Raw genomic sequence first — 21,808 nt, forward strand, 5'->3', positions numbered from 1 at the left:
AACTTAAAAGCTTTTGCACAGCAAAGGAAACCATAAACAAGACGAAAAGACAACCCTCAGAATGGGAGAAAATATTTGCAAATGAAGCAACTGAGAAAGGATTAATCTCCAAAATTTACAAGCAGCTCATGCAGCTCAGTATCAAAAAATCAACCCAATCCAAAAATGGGCAGAAGACCTAAACAGACATTTCTCCGAAGAAGATATACAGATCACCAACAAACACATGAAAGAATGCTCAACATCATTTATCATTAGAGAAATGCAAATGAAAACTACAATGAGATATCATCTCACACCGGTCAGAATGGCCATCATCAAAAAATCTACAAACAATAAATGCTGGAGAGGGTGTGGAAAAAAGGGAACCCTCGGGGGCTTCCCTGGTGGCGCAGTGGTTGAGAATCTGCCTGCCAATGCAGGGGACACGGGTTCCAGCCCTGGTCTGGGAAGATCCCACATGCCGCGGAGCAACTGGGCCCGTGAGCCACAACTACTGAGCCTGCGCGCCTGGAGCCTGTGCTCCGCAACAAGAGAGGCCTGCGCACCGCGATGAAGAGTGGCCCCCGCTTGCCACAACTAGAGAAAGCCCTTGCATAGAAACGAAGACCCAACACAGTCAAAAAAATAAAAAAATAAAAAAAAATAAAAAAAAATAAAAAAAAAAAAAAAAAAAAAGGGAACCCTCTTGCACTGTTGGTGGGAATGTAAATTGATACAGCCACTACGGAGAACAGTATGGAGATTCCTTAAAAAATTAAAAATAGAACTATCATACGACCCAGCAATCCCACTACTGGGCATATACCCTGAGAAAACCATAATTCAAAAAGAGTCATGTACCAAAATGTTCATTGCAGCTCTATTTACAATAGCCAGGACATGGAAGCAACCTAAGTGTCCATCAACAGATGAATGGATAAAGAAGATGTGACACATATATACAATGGAATATTACTCAGCCATGAAAAGAAACGAAATTGAGTTATTTGTAGTGAGGTGGATGGACCTAGAGTCTGTCATACAGAGTGAAGTAAGTCAGAAAGAGAAAAACAAATACCATATGCTAACACATATATATGGAATCTAAGAAAAAAAAAAAAAGGTCATGAAGAACCTAGGGGCAAGAGGGGAATAAAGACACAGACCTACTAGCGAATGGACTTGAGGATATGGGGAGGGGGAAGGGTAAGCTGTGACAAAGTGAGAGAGTGGCATGGACATATACACACTACCAAACGTAAAATAGATAGCTAGTGGGAAGCAGCCGCACAGCACAGGGAGATCAGCTCAGTGCTTTGTGACCACCTAGGGGGTGGGATAGGGAGGGTGGGAGGGAGGGAGACCCAAGAGGGAGGAGATATGGGAACATATGTATATATATAGCTGATTCACTTTGTTATAAAGCAGAAACTAACACACCATTGTAAAGCAATTATACTCCAATAAAGGTGTTAAAAAAAAAAAAAGAAGAAAATAAAATGTCTGTTAAAGATGTTCCTCTGGTACAAATCCTGAAAACAGACTTATAGAAAGGTTCAGAAGTGTATGTTCTGAAAGCACCATAGGAATGTGAGATGTTAACAGTAGGGGAACCTGGGTGAGGGGTATAAGGAAACTGTACTGTCCTGGCAAATTTTCTCTAAATCTAAATATATTCTAAAATAAAAAAATTATTTAAAAACTACATAGTCTTATATTTTTTAAGCAAAAGAAGGGGCTCTAGGACTCCATCTCTCACAGATAAGCTATGTGTATGTAGATGATGTTTATGTGTGTGTGCTAAACCCTGGTAGTGATGCCCACACCTTAACTGTAAGATCCAGCCATGCCATAGTTCTTCTTTTTTTTTTCTTTTTCCACACCATAGTTCTTTTGCCCTTTATCTGGGCCTGTTCCCAGGCTGTGGGTCTCCAGCTCCTGGAACACGACCTCTGCCTTCACTTGGCTAATGTGTCCTCATCCTCTGGGCCTCCGTTTGGATTCATTTCTACTGGGATGTCTTCCCTGGTCCTCAGATCTGGGGCTCCTGGAACATCCTGTACTCCTCCTTCGTGGCATCTGTCAGCCTGTGACGTGAGGACGTGTTTCCTTGTCTTCATCCTTCTTTCTGGCTGCAGATCCGTGGGGCCAATCTGTTTTATCTCCAGTTCCCTGGCCTATAGGAGATGCTTAATAAATCCTGTTTGAACCAATGAATGTACAGTAGTGTGTGTGCATATATGTGTGTGTGAGGGAGAGAGGGCTTCCATGAAGTGCACCTATGCCGGGAACGGCTTACAACATTGTAGGAGTGCCACAGCCATGAAAAAATGGCTATCAAACAGGGTTTATGTGAGGAGTATTATTAAAATGGTGCATATAAAGTGTTTTCTTTTTCAGAGGAAGAAGAGAAGGAATAGATGGAGAATAGCTGGGAGTGGCGGTTAGGGCCATTTTGTGATGGGCTTTAAGTGACTAATTTAAACTTGACCTTGGTTGTAGGGAGTTCCTGAAGGTATCTGAGCAGAGCATACTCAGTCCTTTTGGTACTCAGGTAGTGAACAGATAAATAGGAAAGAGAAGACCCCAGAAGCCAAAAGACCAGTGAGGGCTAATGTAATAATTCAGGGCAGAGGTCATAAGGCTTTAAGCAAAGGTGACAGCAGTAGGTAGAGACTGGAAGAAAGAGAAGACAAAGGTGTATTTCGAGGGAAAAATATTTGATGAAAAAGAAAGGATGAGGACTTCTCTGGTGGCGCAGTGGTTAAGAATCTGCCTGTCAATGCAGGGGACACAGGTTCAATCCCTGGTCCGGGAAGATCCCACATGCCACAGAGCAACTAAGCCCGTGCACCACAACCACTGAGCCTGCGCTCCAGAGCCCGCAAGCCACAACGATTGAGCCCGCGCGCCTAGAGCCCATGCTCCGCAACAAGAGAAACCACCGCAATGAGAAGCCTGCGCACCGCAACAAAGAGTAGCCCCCGCTCACCACAACGAGAGAAAGCCCACGTGCAGCAACGAAGACCCAAAGCAGCCAAAAATAAATTAATTAATTTTAAAAAAAGATAACGAATATTAAAACGAAAGGATGATGGAGCTTATTGACTTCTTAGATGAGGGGACAAGATGAGAAGGGGGAATCGAAATGATAATATTGCCCTAGTTAAAGAGGGGACATGGGAATGGCCTTAGTTTTAAGCAAGAGAGATACCTACTAGACAATTTTAAAAGTCTTTTTAATCTTTAAGGGCTAAACTTCTCATTCATTTGTAATAGAGAAGGTAGCGTTTTCTTTTCTAAAACCCTTCATTCTCCCTCTTTAATTAGGGAGAATTAAGAAAACTAAAAAGCAAAGAGTTTTATTAAGCACCCTTCTGTTGCGGACTTTGGAACTGCATTTACAAAAGGTAATAAACCTTCCTGGCATTTCCATTCAGATAATCTCCTGCTAGTCAGTTTCAAGAATTTTATTATTATTTATTTAGTTCATATCTAGACTGTAAAAAAATGAGTTCAAATAACTTGGTAGCGTCACAGGACAAGGCAGCGAACTAGAATTCCTCCAGCTCATTGTCACTTTGTATGAACATGAAATCAAAGGGTCTTACAGCTCATAAAAAGATCATTCAGAGATCCTGACAGTATGTTTTTGTTTTCCATACTGACTCTCTATAATAAAAAATTTAATAAAACCTCCTATAAATACACAGCAAGGACTTTTTTCTTTAAAAAAGGAAAACAGTCTTGACTATATTTGTTTACTTTCTGAAACGGAGAAATATGGCTTTACTGAAATCTATGGTATTGCTACAAGAATAACGTTTGTCCAGGAAATGAAAAATATAATTTACCTAGGAAAATTCCAAGAGAATACCCTTTGCTTCCAATATCTTCTGTTTGGTCATAATAAAGTGGGAAGCATACTCCATTTTTTCCATAAAAGTTTCCAAAATAATCCTCCTTCCAAAATGGAATCACAGCTATTAAAAATCCCACAATCCAGATGCAAATGAGGATGACCGAGGTCTGCCATTTTCCAGGACGGATGTTACTGAAGGGAAAGACAACGGCCAGGAACTTCTCCAAAGTCAAGTACGTCAGCAGGAGGACGGAGACCTCGGTGGACAGCACGGCCAGGAAGCCCAGGAGGCGGCACTCTAAGCTCTCCATCCACAGCAACGCGTACTTCTGATACTGCCCGCGGTATTTTAGATCAAAAACGCCAACGAAGAACAAATAAACACCCATCAGGCAGTCCGCACCTATTGAAGAGTCATAGAATGTATGTTGGTAGTTCCAGCATCTCCATCTTAGTTTTCTGATTTAGGTCTGCTTCCTTCTTCCTGTATTAAATGAACTAACGTAAAACCTACAATAGTGCCTAGAAGCCAATGGACTTCAAAAGGTGTACTATTTCTAAAGTACTACACTGCATCTTTGCTTTATAATTTTGAAAAAAATGGTGGTGGGGAGATAATTTGCGGGGGAATGGGGGGGTCTAGGTTTTAAACAGTAAAAAATATTACTAACATAGTTAATAAAAGGAATAATTTTCTGGGCTTGAGGAGCATGGATGCTATTGCAATTGAAGGTTAAACAAAACATGGTTCTGTAACCCACAACCTGTCCTCTATAATCCATCCCTTAACTCATCGGCTCCCTGTTACCCCATTTCGAAGACATAAGTCACTGCAGATTCATGCAATCCAGAAAAGAGCAGCCAAAGAGAACAATAGTACCTTCATACTTTAAAAAAAATTGCCCAGCATATATAGTTCATATTAAACACCATCTGTTGAATGCCAATTTAATCTAGAGCACAGCTCTCCGAAGATATCCTTAATCCATTTATATAGGAAACATACTTACAACAAAGGATTTTGATGGACGTAGCATGGGTCGTGTTTTCAGCTTTAATGAAAGATCTCATGCCAATGACAAAAAGATTTCCAAAGCAGGTTATGAAAGCTATAACCCAGACAAATATTCTGAGAATATTGTTAGCCAAGAGGTCCTCAAATGAAGAAATGCCGTCAGTCAAGGGCATACATATTCGGACATGGGAAGCATAGGAGCAGTATCGAAAGTTTTTGAAATAACTGAAGTCAAAGGGAAAAAAGAGTCACTTTACAGCAATGACACAGAAACGACAGTTGTAGTCCTATTGGGGCTGCAGCTGTGTTAGGTGTGTGGCTTCACTAGGCTTGGTTATTTTTGTTTAGTAGTGATCACGTAACTATAGAGTTCTTCATTAAATATTACATTACTCTAGGCGGTGTTCTTCCTTTAAAGGTGAAGAACCTAAAGAACACAGGTATCTGCTGTGGCTTGTCTGAGGTGAGTCAGGGGAGGACATGAGAATGGGAAATCTCCAGGACTCTACTTTTCCCCATCACATTGGGTGATTCTCTAGGGTATTACAAAAAAGTAGATTGTCATTGTTAAATTGCTCTTTAGCAAACATTCAGGGGCTTCGGTCTGGGATATAAGGGACCACGGAGTAGCTCACTAAAAACATTCCGGTCTTGTACTTAGTTTTAAGTATATTCACTTAAACCAGCCTTCTTTTCCCTGGTACAGGCAGGAAGGGAAGGTCCCTGAGACTAGGAAAATTCAGTCTCATTGAAGTGAGGAGGAGAAGCAGCTGCCTTAGACACAGATTCCTTAATAGGGCCTGGAAGGACTTAAACCATTTCTAGAGAAAAATATAGGCCTGTCTGTGATCAATGTGTTTATGGTCTAAGTGTGTGGAATCTTGAAGGGCTGGAATTGGGGAGATCATTTGGTTTACTGCCATTCTCCAAACCTGTTATGTTTAGGATTTTCTCCCATAAAACTCATTTTATTTTTATATTCGTTCACCACCTCTTTTAGTTCTTTTCTCTTCATCTAATCTTTTTTTGTCATCTGCCCATTCAATTGCTAAACTAGCAAGTTAAAGAAAGTTTGTTTATTTTTTTTACATTTATATGTGTAGATAAAATTGCTTTGGTAAAAAAAAATCCATTGGATACAATTAAAAGAGCAATTAACTGTTTCATTTTAAAAAGCCAATGTTCTCAACATATGAATACTATATCCTCTGCACTTTTTAAAAACTTCTGACGTTCAATATAATACAATTTAAAAACATTTGAAAGATAAGGTACAGCATGGTGATTATAGTTAATAATACTGTCTTGTATATTTGAAAGTAGCTAAGAGAGTAGACTTTAGAAGTTCTCATCGGGCTTCCCTGGTGGCGCAGTTGTTGAGAATCTGCCTGCCAATGCAGGGGGACACGGGTTCGAGCCCTGGTCTGGGAAGATTCCACGTGCCGCGGAGCAACTAGGCCCGTGAGCCACAACTATTGAGCCTGCGCCTCTGGAGCCTGTGCTCCGCAGCAAGAGAGGCCACGATAATGAGAGGCCTGCGCACCGCGATGAAGAGTGGCCCCCGCTTGCCGCAACTAGAGAAAGCCCTCGCACAGAAACGAAGACCCAACACAGCCATAAATTAATTAATTAATTAATTTAAAAAAAAAAGTTCTCATCACAAGAAAAAAAAATTTGCAACAATGTGTGGTGATGGATGTTACCTAGACTCATTGTGGTGATCATTTTGCAATATAGACAAATATTGCATCATTATGTTGTACACAGGAAACTATAATGCTGTATGTCAATTATATCTCAGTAAAAAAGAGAAAATAAAAATAAAGTAGAAGAAAATTTGAAAAAAAAGAGAGGCAGGGAAAAAAAAAAAAAAAAAGAAAGCTTTACTTTGCCCCGGCTTCCAGGCCTCCCATGATTGGACCCCTGGCTACCCTGATCCGCCTCAGCGCTTCCCGTCCATGCTCACTCCACCCAGACACGTCGGCTCCCTTCTAATCCTCGAACAAGCCAGGCTCACCCCCTTCTCAGTGCAGTGCTTTTGCTTTTCTCTCTTCCTGGAAGAATCTTCCAGGAAGAATTGTCTCCTTCCACTCAGGGCTGCTTGACTGTCACAGCTCTGACTTCTAGGTGAACTACCTACATCCTCCTTCCTTGCCTTTATCTTGCTATACTTTTCTTCCCAGCATTTCTTAATGATTTATTTGTTAACTAGTTTACTTTCTGGTTCCCAAAGCTAAATGGAAGCTCCATGAGGCAGACACTTCTCTCTCCCATTCATCCCTGTGTTCTCCCTGGCATGGGGAAAGTACTCAACAAATACTTGTTAGATGGCAAATGAATGATGCATGGTTTAGTGCTGGGTATGTCACATAGAGATATTGAAGGCTATCCCTGCCCTCAAGTAGCTTACGGTGGTCCAACCTCTCCTCCCACTGGGACCAGGGCACTGGTTGGCAGGTGGACGTGTTTCAATAAACGATGGACAAGGAAGATGAAAGAAGAATCACTAGGTCACTTAGTAGGGAAGTAACTAAGTTCACACATTTTCTGTTAATTGTTGGGTCCTTCTTGACCTCAACCTGCGGTTCATATTTAAAGCAGCAGTTTCTCCATCAAGTTCTATAAAGGTTGAATTTCTTTGTTCTAAGGAGACTTCACATTCTGCCTGCAGCAAGGAAATGATAGCCTCATGAAATATTTATCTACTAGAGCCACAGAAAGAGAATTTATGAAAACCATATGGATATACATCAAATACTTGTCTTTGGCTAATCACACCTACTGCACAGACATAAACAAAATATTCTCCCAAAAGGTCACCTTCACACCAACCATTTCAGCCCCTTGCTGATCCCAACTTGATATCTTACATCGAATCCTCCCTATTGTTGTGGATAACAATGGTTGATTTTTGAAGTCATGAACACATTAGATTACACAGTTGATAAAGAAATGATCATGTCATAAACTCCTATATTAAGACAACTTACACAGTGCACTTTAGCCAAATATATTAACGTGACTTATCAGAACTACTATAAAGATTAATTACCTCTGTTTTGCAGTGCACTCAGTAACAGAAACAACACCTGGAATTTATATAGCATCTTTCCTCTTAAGGGCTCAAATCTTAGAGTAGCTGACTGCTCACTCATGTGAGGTGAATTAATGTTTCCAGGTCTCCTGAGTACCATTAGCCAGTGACTTCATCTTGTGTCATATGTGGCATTCTGGTACCCTAATCTCTTATTGGGCCTCAACTGGATAAACAGCATGTTTCCAGAGAGAAGTTTCATTCATGTCAGCACATCATAATATTGAGCTCTATTTGAACAGGGACCAAAGGTGACAAAATTAAAAAGTTCTCAATAAAAAGACTTTTCTTGCATAAAAACACATTGCAGGGGCTTCCCTGGTGGCACAGTGGTTAAGAATCCATCTGCCCAGGCAGGGGACACAGGTTCGAGCCCTGGTCCGGGAAGATCCCACATGCCGCAGAGCAACTAAGCCCGTGCGCCACAACTACTGAGCCTGCGCTCTAGAGCCCGCGACCCACAACTACTGAGCCCGCGTGCTATAACTACTGAAGCCTGCACGCCTAGAGCCCGTGCTCCGCAACAAGAGAAGCCACCGCAACGATGAGTAGCCCCCGCTCACTGCGACTAAAGAAAGCCCACGCACAGCGATGAAGACCCAACGCAGCCAAAAATAAATTAATTAATTAATTAACTAACTAAAAATAAAACACATTGCAGTGATATATCAGACAGTTTAAAAGAGAATATCAGCAACATTTCACCATACTTTCTTCCCCATCGGCAACATTTCACCATACTTTTTTCCCCACTCTTTCATACATACATACATGTGAGAAAGATTCTTCATGGGCTGAAACATTTGTGTGTTTATACTTGGAATCTCTATCCTTTCCAGGTCTCTGGAAAATATGCACAATAGGTTTCATGTTTTTAGGATTTAACTTTTAAATCATTGTATTCTTTGTCAATCTTAAAAACCATGCTTCAAAATCTTGTTATAAATTCAAATTAGGATGAAAATTTTACAATAAACTGTCTTAGAAAACTGCCATTTCTATTTATGCCTCCTGTAACTTGGAGTTGATTTGTCACTTTCATATGCAGAACAACCTTCTAATAAAACACGTTCATTCATTTCTTTGATTTAAAAATGACAGTTGTGGGCTTCCCTGGTGGCGCAGTGGTTGAGAATCTGCCTGCTAATGCAGGGAACACGGGTTCGAGCCCTGGTCTGGGAAGATCCCACATGCCACGGAGCAGCTGGGCCCGTGAGCCACAATTGCTGAGCCTGCGCGTCTGGAGCCTGTGCCCCGCGACGGGAGGGGCCGCGATAGAGAAAGGCCCGCGCACCGCGATGAAGAGCGGTCCCCGCACCGCGATGAAGAGTGGCCCCCGCTTGCCGCAACTGGAGAAAGCCCTCGCACGAACCGAAGACCCAACACAGCCAAAAATAGATAAATAAATAAATAAATTAATTAATTAATTTTAAAAAAAAAAAAAGTGCCTTTCTAAAAAAAAAAAAAATGACAGTTGTGATTTATATGATTGTGAAACTGGCTCTGTAGTTTGATTTTATAAATCACGAAATATGAGTTAGAGGGTTTCAGACAGGACTTGATATTTTCAACCTGAGTTTTGTCAGAATCTGGATTTAAATACAGTCATTTCTTCCTGGCCTATGTATCTTTAAGGTAGAAAACCATGGAAGCAATAATAAAAGGAGCTCCGATTCAGGACAGTCATTTTCTAAGACAACAGTGGGAAGTATAATTCCTGTAATTCCTCCAACCCCATAAAATGTCCACACAGGACTCCAGTGATAATCTCTAACACTCCTCATTTATCCAGAAGCTTCTTCAAATATGGATTATTAGAAGACACTTTAGGATGGCATGAATTAAGGGAGTCTGCCATGTTCTCAGGAAACATAGATGGAAAGAGGATAGTCTAAAAAGACAGAAACCTTTTGCTTTTTAAAGGCTTATTTTGAAAGATGTTTGATTCTCACTCAGCTTCTTTTGGGCAAATATGAATAAGGATTTCTGGACAAGGTTCTGAGTTTTCCTTTGCATATTGAGTCCTTTATAGAGGACCTTGGTGGTCAGAAATGAGACTTACGAAACAATTCTACCACTGAATCATCACAGGGCCCCTCCTGCAGGAAACTCTGGAGTCCTTTTTAAAGGATTCCGCCCCCCCCTTCTTTCTTCTGCTCTCTAGCTTCTCCTGAACTTATCACAGTTTTACCATTACATGGATTATGTGATTATTTGATGAATAGCCTGTGGTTTTCAAAAGAGCAGAGGCTACTATATACTGAGTGCCCAAGACAGTGCTATGATTAAGTTGGTGGCTAATAAATGTTTGTAAAATAAATGTGTAAATGAATCTTTAGAGGAAAGAAAATGAGACAATAAAGAAAGAAAAGAAATGAAGAAAGGGAAGTATGGGGTAAATAGTTACTACTTTGACTTTTCAGAAAGGCGTGATGTGTAACTTGATACTTTGCCTTTCGGAATTCAGTACGTAGTGAGTGAAGGGAAGATCATTTTGTCCATATCTTCCGGCTTCTTGAGAGCAGGAACCAAGTCTTTTTCATCACTGGATGTTCACTAATATCTATTGAGAATCTAAATCTTGTATTAATTTCCAACAGAAAACTATTTAGCAAGAATAAAAAGTGATATTAAGGATTGGTCTTTGGAATTAAATGAAGAAAGGCTTTGGGCTGGGATGAGGTAAAGTAATATGCACTCTGTGGGGAAAAAAAAAACCAGACTTTAACCAACAATGGCTATTCATGGGAAAGGAACTGATGAGGCTCACAGAACAGCTGGCAGAGTTCTTGGCACCATTTAACATCTAGTATGTTTGAAATTTTAAAATACTAAACAATATTAATTGTCTGAATGTTCATATTTATGGGATAATTTTTTCTTTACTGATTGAAAAGTAAAAAGCATGCTCTGAGGATCGATATCAAGTAGACTGTTGTAGGAAAGAAGAAAGGGAAGAAGTACAGAAGTCTTATATAATTTGCTATTTTTTTTTTACCGACTGCTTAGTAACACAACTATTGCAAATTTAATTCTTTGTGAAAACTGTAAGAGATTTTTCCATATGAATCCTGTTTTCAGGAAGGAGCTATATATAGCTTCAAACACAGAAATGGTCTTTACACACACTGAATGGTAAAAAATGAGATTCTGTTGTCATTCAGTACATACTTGATGGTAATCATGATATTAACAACTGTCTGAGGATGCATGCTCAAATTAAAAGCCCTCCTGTGTGTCAAATACCTGTTTAAAAATAAATGTGGTCCTAAGTAAAGCACACACACTAAAATTATAATCAACATACTGTTACATTTGACTTACAGAGACTGAAGTTGTTTAAGACTTTCAAACTGGTTCTTGTGGAGATACAAAAGAGGATTGGACGACAGGTTCCTTTTGTACCATTAGAAGGGAGGAGGAAAGAAGCATGAGGATATTATTATTTTGGAAACTCAAGATGTTGCCATTTAAATCTGATAATGGGGGAAGAAGAACTTACAGTTTTTGAAGAAGCTTCAGGTCTTTGAAAATGTGGGGTGGTAGCTCCATTATCATATTGCTAGACAGGTCCCTGTTGGTGACAGTGAAAACCCAAAGCAATCACATTGGAAATAAATGACATAGTTATTACTCCTCACAACTGTCATCAGCCCATTTGATGTAACAGAAAATACAATCCAATTTAACCAACCTGATAGCTTGTTACCCAACAAAGTCATGTGAGTCAGCCAAATGGATATGTTTTCCACCACCTTCAGACAGGTGACATTTTGCTCATCCAGTTCCCATATCTGGAATTTCCTCTCAGCCCCTCTCCAACACACTCCCAGCATGGCTTCAATGTCTACTTTGATTAATTCCCTCTGTTTTAGGTACTCTTTGTACCTTCAACCATTCATTGTTTCTGGGATTCCTATTTGGTTCATGTATGTGATATCTTGTTTATCCAACTACATTAGAAGCTTTCTGAGATCAAGACGTATGTCTCTACTTATTTTGCATTCCAACTAAGAGAGTTTTGACCACATAATATCTGCCCAGATGATCTTGAATGGATAAGTTCACATATTTTTAGTCTACTTTTATATGGTACTTTTTTTTTTAGAAGAAATTGAGAATTTAGATCTAAATATAATAGGGCTGTCCAATCCAGAAAGAATTGCAGGGCAGTGTCCCTACAGAATGTGAAAAAGAGATTTGTCAGGATAAGAAGGAATCAGGAATCTTGAAGGGTCCAAAATATCCTCTGAGCCAGAGAAGATGTTAAAAGTGAAACAGATGTGAAATCGCCTAGAAGTCAAACAAAAGATCTTACCTATTTTTGATTTTTTGGTGCTCCTGAAGGATATATGGGAGTGACAAATAACTATGACTTAGTTCTTTCTCTGAAAAAGCTTACAGTTAGAGTAAACAACTAGATTATGAAACAAAAGAATGAAACAAGTGTTATTACACAAGTACAGATGAAAAACAGAGGAAGGAATCATCAAACTTGGCCTGGGAAATTAGGAAGCGTTTGAGCAAAGTTTGATGATTTTTATAGGTGGAGTCAAAGAAGAGCAGATTTTCAGGTGAGGATTAAGCAGGACCAGAGAAACAGATGCTTGGAAGTCAGTGACATCTCCGTGAGTCAGCAAGTCATCCAGCGTGGGTGGAGGATAGAAAGGATGGGGAGATGTAGAGGAGGAGAGCCTGGAAGAGAGCCTGGAGACAAAATGGGAAGGCCATGAATACCTTCCAAGGCAGTATTTCCCAGAGTACAGTTCAGGCATCAGAATCAAGGAAGATGCTTATAAAAAGAGCACTTTCCTGGTGCCACTCCAGAACTATCACACCCGAATCTCTGGAAGGGAGCCTGGTAACATGCATTTAAAGCCAGCTTTCCTTGTGATTCTTCTGAACGTTAACATTTGAGAACTCTGTCAAGGACTTTGCTTTATGGCAGGCAACAAGGAAGGAGAATGTTAAACAGGACAGTGGGAAAATATGCTCTGGGTTATGGGATGATAATTCTGTTAGAAGAATGAAAGATAGGATGAAATGCCAGAGATTCGGAGGAGGGAGACCTGGCAGGAGGCTGTGACCCTGGACCGGGTGAGAGCTGATGCGGGTGGAAGGAGGCACTGGCAGGGTTTGCGGTCTGATAGGACATCAAGTGTAAAGAGAGTTAGAAGGAAAGGGAACAGTCTTCTAGCCAGGCTGCCAGGAAGAATGCAGGTTCCACTACGATAGGCAAGCCTAGGGGAAGAAGCTGGCTGTGGGGTAAGGGTCATCTGTAAATTAACTTAAACAAATAGATTTTGAGGGACTGTCATGACATCCAAGTGTAGACAGCCTGCCAGCTGGTGTTCTGAGCTGGTGCTCCAGATGCAAGGAGCACAAGTGGGTCACGGCGCAGAAGAAAGCCACAGGTGTGCACAGACCAGAGGGAGAGTGACAGCAAAACAATATGACGATGATCTCGTACACCTGGAGAACGTCCTGCAAAGTGTTACCTTGAAAAATAAAGTACAGTCTTCTGTGCGGAAAGGATCTGAGTGGCCTCATCTAAGTGTGCTTATTCCTCTCCAGAAGGGGCTTGTGGTCAAGAAGGCACAGTAAAATTATCTAACATTTTTGTAAACTTAAGAAATGTAAATGCCTTGTTCGAGTTAATTCTATTGAGTTCTGAATTTCTTCTATCATACTGGTGCTATCTGGATTGGAATGAATTATTGGTGGTCCTAAAAGAAAGCTAGCGTCTCTTATTTAGGCTCTTTTTTTTGGCGGGGGCAGGGGGTTGGCTTTGCCTAAGTGTAGTATAAGACAAGGATTAGGAAAATGTTCAGAATGTGGAGTCCGTACCACTGTCTCCTTTAGTTTGTATAAAAACACACTCCTGTTTGCCCTGGGCTACTCTACTCCTCCATTCCACCCCCGTAACCCAAACCTGTATCCATCCTCCAAGGTCTGATCAGGAATGCCCCTGTGAGAAAGCAGTGAGCTGTCTTTAATTTTTTGCCATAGAATAATATTTTAGTTCTAATGTGGTGCTTTGCACATTATAGGCACTTAAATATTTGTGGATTTGGTTTATGATACTCATTCATTAGATTAAATTATCTTAATTATTTGTGAATTGTTTTTCAAATTACTCTTATTGAACTACTTTTCACAGTCCTTTCTGGATTTCAAAGCAAGGTATAAAGAATGGGGGAGAAGGTGATTAAGAAATTAATTTCCATTTTTTAGACTTCAGATCAGGAGAAGGAGATCTCTACCCTTATCACCACTATGTGTAATGTAACAGACAATTTTAAATGCCAATGATACACCATTTTGTGGGTAGCGATGAATTAATAGCAAGACAGATGATTTTCAAAAGGTTTAGATCTACAAAACATATATTTGAACAGAAAAATGTGCATGAGCTCTCTGAATATTTTTCAATGAGCCTCTTTCTAGACATTTCTATTTGTGTCATCTGCTCTGGAAGTTATAATATCTTAAGGGATAATAAGCATGTTCATTCTTTTGTTTAGTTATAATTGATTAATATTATTTCAGTCATTTATTCATTCAGCAAGCATGTATTGAGAATTAATTGTACTCCAGACATTAGAGAGGAGAATCCCTGAGTTTAAGGAGCCATGGAAAACTCATTTACTCCCAAACACACATATGTATGAAATCAGTCAAAGAAAATAGGCAGAGAAATTAGAGTAGGCTAAATCCATATTAAGCCCACTGTCTGATTTTTAATTTGCTTTTAGGATAATGTTAGTTTTCTTAATTGATTTTGAATATCCAGTAGTCTACAGGATTTTGATTGCTACTAATGAAAAGCAGTCTCACTAGCCATTTAGATTTGTAATCCTGAAGAAGCAATCATATTTTCCTAGTAGACAATGCTACTTACAGTTCTCCTAAATTTTTTAATGACGAAAATGTCTTCTCTGGAACAAAATCAATTTGATTTCTAGGCAGAAACCTGTAAGACATGGTAAGAGTCAGCACTGTTGATTTGTGTCTGCTGTAGTAATCAGTTCTCATTGGGAGATGCCATTGATCCGGTGTAATTTAATAAGCCTCCTTTGAAATCTCAAAGCAAGGCACGTTCTGGTGTGGAACACAGGCAGGAGTTTCTTACAGAGAATGTATCCATATGCTCTCTCCAGGACATGCTCCCGTAAGGAACTTGAGGTGCTGAGTGTGGTTTACGGAGCTGCACTTCGTTTGGATTCTGATTACTTTAGAAAAGTGTTTCTTTCCCAACACGCACACATGCAATGTCAAATTTGGACCCTGTTAATAATTCTGTGAAGGCTTTGAGAGAATCTTTGGGTAAGGCACATTCCTTATAAGAAGTAGTCCAGAAAAAGAGCAAAGCTTGAACCAACCCCATTTGGGCCACAAACAAATTTTAAATTTGGTGGGGGAACAGTGATTTTACATTTCCTCTGTCTAGAAATGGAATCCTCCAGGACAAACGGCAAAAAAGAGGGGGTCATCAGCTAACTACCTTACAGGGGTATAAACAAATGAGATAAAGAGTATGAAGGTGATTCAAAAGCTACATGGTGTTATAAAACAGGAGGCGTGGATAGTATTTGTTTATCTTCCAGTGTTCTCTCTCATTATCTATGAGACAAAGAATAAACTCTTTGCATCTCCTATGTGGGATAGCCTCTTTTCTTACTAAATATGCTAATCTTCAATCTGATTGATAAATCTGCAACCTGGCAACAGCCTTATCTCTTAGTCTGTTGGAGAAAAGTGGTTAGATTACTACAAATGGATATGCTCTGATTTTTCTTTCCCAACCACCCATCCAAGCAACAAACATTACTAAGTACTTACTATATATGGAGAACTATGATTAAAACAAAAGCACATTCTTGTGTTTTTAAGCTTACCAGTGCAAATGTGCCAATTAACCGATCCATCTGCCTTCCTGCCCCCATAAAAAACACAGTCAGCAATCAGAATCACCAGTCAGAATCTTTGGCCAATCAGAATACATTAGAAGTTCTTCTCTTTAGAATAAAATTTTGTTTTCTTTAAAGAGACAGACATCAAGTGATAAGTGTCATTAGCAGTAACCACTTTCACATACATTATCTCATTTCCTTGTTGACCGTGGGGTTAGGTACCAGTTCAGCAGAGAGAGTGCACAGAAATGATGATTGCCCTCAGAAAGGAGGAGGCTTAAATGGTTGGCAGCTAAACATAAGGCTTGGCCCTACCATCCAAGTCAATAGATCCATGTGTACATTTTCTAGTACTGCAGTTTCATACCAAGGCTGTAAACAAAACATACTTTAAAATTCCTTGCCAATATTTTCTTTCAATTTCCAAAGCTACTGGGTTTCCCCGCATTTACTGAATTACACTGTATACTTACAGCACTGTGAGTGAATTGCACGACAGAAAGGTGGAATTCGTAAGGTATTTTATTCCATTGCCTTCCAAATCCCTAAAAGGCATGGAGGAAAAATATTTTTAATGTTTTTGCACAAATCATATGTCTAAAGGCAGTTTTTGGTGATATAACTGTTCTGAACTTTATTTTTACTTCATTCCGATTTTTAGGCTTTCCTCCTACTTATTGCAGGGTCAGTATAATTAATATTTTGTATCTTTTTCCCCTTCTAATTAGCGTTAGAACTTAATAAAATTGAGCAAAAGGGCAGCCCGCCATTTAGTGAATGTGTCTCTGTGCCGGACACCATGCTATTAATTAGCATAAAATTTGTACAGTAATAACAGTAACTCCCATTTATTGGGCTTTTATAGTATCAGGTACTGTTCTGAGTGCATAATACACACTCCTACAAAGTTGGCATTATTACCTCCCATTGAACATATGAGGAATCTGAGGATCTTGGAAATTCACTTTTCTTCTGGTCACACAGCTACTGAGGGGTAGACCTGACCTTCTAACTCCGATCCATCTGAATCTAATGCCTAGACACTTAGTCATGGCATCGTAGATCGCTATATTCTCCCCTCCCCTCCCCCAGGGTCAGGTAGATATTTGTGTCTCTATTTTGCTGAAGGAGAAACTCAGGCCAAACTATCTACCAAATACTGGATGCCAGAGTCAGGATGGCGAGTCCCAAGCTGTGTGAGGGCAAGTGCCTGCTCTTTCTACCTCCCTCCATGGCGCTGACGCTGAGTGCAGTGCTGCTCCGAGGGTCCCGGGTCCCAGCATCACCGGGGAACTTGTTAAAATGCAGATTCCCAGGCTCCACCCCAGACCCACTGAATCAGAAACGCTAGGACTGAGGTCCAGCGGGCTGTCCTGAGTCTTTGCGCTGCTTGCGCTATACGCTGACGCTGGAGAAGCACTGGTGGAGAGATGACGTTCTGCCAAGGTGAACCTTATGACAGCAGCACCCACATCGTCAGGGAACAACCTCGGGAACACTCCGACATGGCCGCTTCCAGCAGGGCCAAGGAAGGAGAGGATCGGCTCTGCTGCCAACTCTCCTCATTCCGTTTACCGCTGGCTTCCTACAGGCTTCCCGTACACGACAATAGCTGTTTTGCTGCCTCTGAACCTTTCTCACGTTCACGTTAAAATCACCAGTTCCTTTGTCATTGCCTTTAAAATCCTATTTTAAAGCCATCTTGGAGGTCTTGCAGGAACTCAACTTTTTTTTTCACTCTTAAAATACAGCAATTGCAAATAATAAACAGTGTAGTCCCTTGAAAGCCCAAATACTGTTCAGCAGAATAGGGAAAATGTTTTTACATCTCATAACACTTTGCAGTTGTGAGCAACAGTCCTAGCTGATAGCAAGTGAGGGAGGAGAAGCATGGCCAAGGTGGGTTTTTTCTGCCTTTGAACTGGGGCGATTTGGGTCTGACCTCTCAGCTCTCATTTGTGATCAGCCAATCTTGCTAACGACATCTTTTCACTGTCTATTTTTTCCCTCGTGTCTGTGGGAGCCTAGAGTGAAAATGAGTGTCCCCAGAACCCAGGGCTTGGATGTTGCTTCCTGGTCTCCTCCTTGTTGCTGATGCCCATTTTGGGGACGGGGTGGGTACAGGCTGGAGGCCTGATATTTTTCTGTTAACTTTACTCCTTCCTGTTGCTTTCCCTTTGTGTGGATGTACTTGCTTAGTTTCTAAGTATTTTCCACCTATTCTTTTTTTTTTTTTTTTTTTTTTAAACCAAGGGACTTTATTTATTTTTTAATTAATTAATTTATTTATTTATTTTTGGCTGTGTTGGGTCGTCGTTTCTGTGCGAGGGCTTTCTCTAGTAGCGGCAAGTGGGGGCCACTCTTCATCGCGGTGCGCGGGCCTCTCACTCTCGCGGCCTCTCTTGTTGCGGAGCACAGGCTCCAGACGCGCAGGCTCAGTAGTTGTGGCTCACGGGCCTAGTTGCTCCGCGGCACGTGGGATCTTCCCAGACCAGGGCTCGAACCTGTGTCCCCTGCATTAGCAGGCAGATTCTCAACCACTGCACCACCAGGGAAGCCCTCCACCTATTCTTAATGAGTTTTATTCTCATGTTTTTCAGATCATCAATTCGCCCCCCACCCCGTTTTGTTTTTTTAAGGCAGCTCTGCATGTCATGTGGGATCTTAGTTTCCTGACCAGGGATCAAACCCGTGCCCCCTGCATTGGGAGCATGGAGTCTAAACCACTGGACTGCCAGGGAAGTCCCATCGCTCCCATTTTTAACATCTAGCACACTTATGTGAGAGCCCCATTGCCTTAAAAGCCTTTTGATAACAGGTATGTAAATAATTTTTTTAAGTCAGTAAATAAACACAAGGTCACCTAATAGTGTTGTAACAAGTGAGGCTAGTTCAGAGAGGATCCAAAGCTGAGGTACTAAAATTTTATCATATTATGGGTATTGAGTCCCCTGATTTGACAATGGGGAGAGTTCTGGGGGGACAGTACAACCGGCATTTTCCCAGGACAGGAAGTCGCTCCTGTGCCAATCCTGCCTGTCTCAGGAGACCGTGAATATGAACATGGTGGAATGGTGGGTAGTGGTGGTGAAACCAAATGAATGGTTTAAATGTGTATTGGTCGAAAGCTACCAAGGAGTGGAAATGGTTTAGCACGTTCATTTGCAGAGTTTTTTTTGAGCACTATTATGTGCTGATCCTTGTGCTGGGTATAAAATCACAGAATTTACTGAACGGTAGGGGATAAACAAGGAAACAGATGGTTCTATGATGACAGTGCCCTGAGACAGCGGTGCAGTGGGTGGAGGGGAGGCGTGGTGGAGGCTCTCCTGTCGTAATCGGGGCACTGAGGCAACCACTGAACTGGTGGGTGTGTCAGAGACGGCTTCCTGAAGGTGACACTTAAATTGACTTTTGAAGGAAATGTCGGAGAATGAAGAAGCAAGACCTTTCAAGTTGAAGGAACAACATGTGTTCAGGGAACTGACTGAGGGAGCAGTAGTTCGGTGTATCTGAAAGGAAGGCACAAGAGGAGAAGGGGCTGGCAAAGAGACCAGGTGCAGTAAGGGATAGAGGACAACGGGTCTCTGGTGCTAAATTGGGAGGCTTGAACTTTACCCTCACACCCGTGGGGATTCCCAAAAGATGTTTAAACCAGGAAGTGACATGATCAGATTGTGGTTTTAGAAAGAAAAGCAGAGATGAGCTTTTTGTGTAATTGTTAATTAACTTCAGGGCTAGTTTCCTGAATCTGGGCGAATAACAAATTAGCTGCTAAGTGCATACTCACATCCAGTTGAGTTGAGGCATTTGGGCACACATCTGCTTGGGAAGAGTTTCTAAGTAGTTATTCACCATAGACCTTTACACAAAGAAGAGATTAATTAGAAACGAAATGATATGCCACTTTAAGAACAGTATTTTTTACTATTTCCACAGTTTGGGAACTTGTATGCTAAAATCAATATATTAGGATGAAGAATATAAACATAACTACCTCTTCAAAATGGTCTCTAGATATGTGTGTGGCATGGATAAGGGAGCAGATGTCAGAGAAACTATGAATGCATAAGTGTGATACATAACCTAGGAATAAATATGAAACAGTTTGACTTTATGAGATGAAACAAAAGTATATACTGGATAATAATTTTGAAGTTCATGGTAATTTTCCTTGTAAACTTCAAATTTGCAATCATTTCCAGCATCATACATCCAAAGTTTCATTTTAAGAGAAATGTTAATCATTTACAATATTAAAAGGCCACACTGGAAACTGCATTAAATCTAAGAAGTGATAGTGGGGGGCATTTGGGGAAGAAAACAACTCATGAACATGTTAAGCTGCATGATTAATTTATGATATTGTGGTCCCTTTTCACAAATGGAAAATTAATGATGCTATATGATCAACTGTAAAGGAACATAATAATCCCCCGCTGATAAATCATCCCAGTATATTAATAAACACTGCAAATGTAATTATGAGAAAAGCTTAGTTGCTAAGACAAAGATTTTGGAATTTTCAGTTACTCTTGCTGGACAAAGGTACATTTTCCTTTGTTAAAAATGCAGTTGGAGCTGAACTCCTGGAAGACTCTAACAAATTTAAATGTAGTAAGGAGATGAAAATGAATACTATCTTTGGTGAACCACTGCAAATAAAAACATGCCTTAAAAAACCAAAACAGAACATGCCTTAGGACTAAAGGGAATTAAAGGAGATCAAAAGCAATTGAACTAGTCGGCTTCAAATATACCATGAGCCATGGATAGGAAGTAGCAACAGTAACTGTGGCTTGAACTACAGGGAAGGTTTTGACTAATATACATTGTAGGGGGCTTGATTTTCCTAAAGCTCTTTTTGTAAGCTAGTTTTAGACGTCATTGCAATTTATAGACAGATGGATTGAAAGGTAGATGAATACTTACAGGAAAAACAAGGAATTTAATCCAGTAAACAACCGCTGTGAAATTCTGGTTATGGGATTGTCATCTAGAATTCTGACAAAACGTATCACAAACATTTCCAATGTTACATACATTTGTGAAATTAAACCAGGAAGAAATAAAAGGCCGTGTCAATCCTGTCTCCCCCCAACACCTGCTCTCCTCCTTCCTGTCTGTCCACACTTGGCTCAGGGCTCTTCCCAGAGAGCTTTTACTTCACCCCGTGGCTGGAGCAGTACTTTCCTCCAAACCCCCATAATCCCCATCCCAGGATTTATCATGTCCATCCCGATGGTCTTTGTTCCCTGTATCCACCTCCCTTTGGACTTAAGAACCTTCACCTCTGGGTTCCTGGGTCCAGACAAGCTGTACTTAGCTATTGGTTGATTATGGGCTCCATAAATGCTTTGACTTACTGATTGACTGAATGAAAAATGAATGAAAAATAATTCTTAGGAAATCACAAATGGTTCCTTGGTCTCACAGTGTTTAAATGATGTAATTAGTGGGGCCTATGCAAATAAACTTATTAGAAGCTTTGAGGGTGAAAGAGTGAAAAGATTTACAAATTCAAATCACTGTTTTTAATTCTATATGGTATTTTCCTAGAAAAAAATAGATAAGAGGAAATATGCCTTCTTTTCTCTCGTTGCCTTTGAAGCCAGGTACCATTTCCTCTTACTTTCAGAGGTACCTGAGGGTAGGATTTGGAGAAGGGGGCTTCTGAGCACCTACTATATGCCAGGCATTCTGCATGTGACACTTTATATATGTTATATGATTTAATTCTCACAACATCCCTCTTAGAAAAAAGGAATTATGATTATAGTTTAAAGATGAGGAAAAAGAGGCCTAGGAAGATCAAGAAAATTGTCTGGAACATTAAGCATGGGGCCATGGCATACACAAGGATCTGGATGAAGCTGAAGTCCTGGCTTTTTCCACTAGACCAAGCTGACCTACAGAAAATGGGAAAACTGACACAGCCTTCT

The 21,808-nt window shown here is 40.5% G+C and overlaps 1 protein-coding gene across 1 annotated transcript in view; it reads right to left on the bottom strand.

The window, feature by feature from the left end:
- RXFP2 (relaxin family peptide receptor 2) overlaps positions 1-21,808 on the bottom strand; it is a 67,639-nt gene that overhangs the window by 11,985 nt on the left and 33,846 nt on the right. Inside the window, exons 8-16 of the mRNA XM_057532714.1 lie at positions 20,799-20,870; positions 19,657-19,728; positions 16,340-16,411; positions 14,855-14,926; positions 11,456-11,527; positions 11,278-11,349; positions 8,725-8,796; positions 4,855-5,084; positions 3,837-4,247 (exon numbers count right to left, since the gene is read on the bottom strand). Coding sequence (XP_057388697.1) covers positions 3,837-4,247; positions 4,855-5,084; positions 8,725-8,796; positions 11,278-11,349; positions 11,456-11,527; positions 14,855-14,926; positions 16,340-16,411; positions 19,657-19,728; positions 20,799-20,870 — 1,145 coding nt within the window. The remainder of the gene's footprint in view (positions 1-3,836; positions 4,248-4,854; positions 5,085-8,724; positions 8,797-11,277; positions 11,350-11,455; positions 11,528-14,854; positions 14,927-16,339; positions 16,412-19,656; positions 19,729-20,798; positions 20,871-21,808) is intronic.

This window comes from Balaenoptera acutorostrata, chromosome 18, assembly GCF_949987535.1.
Source record: "Balaenoptera acutorostrata chromosome 18, mBalAcu1.1, whole genome shotgun sequence".
Lineage (NCBI taxonomy): Eukaryota > Metazoa > Chordata > Mammalia > Artiodactyla > Balaenopteridae > Balaenoptera > Balaenoptera acutorostrata.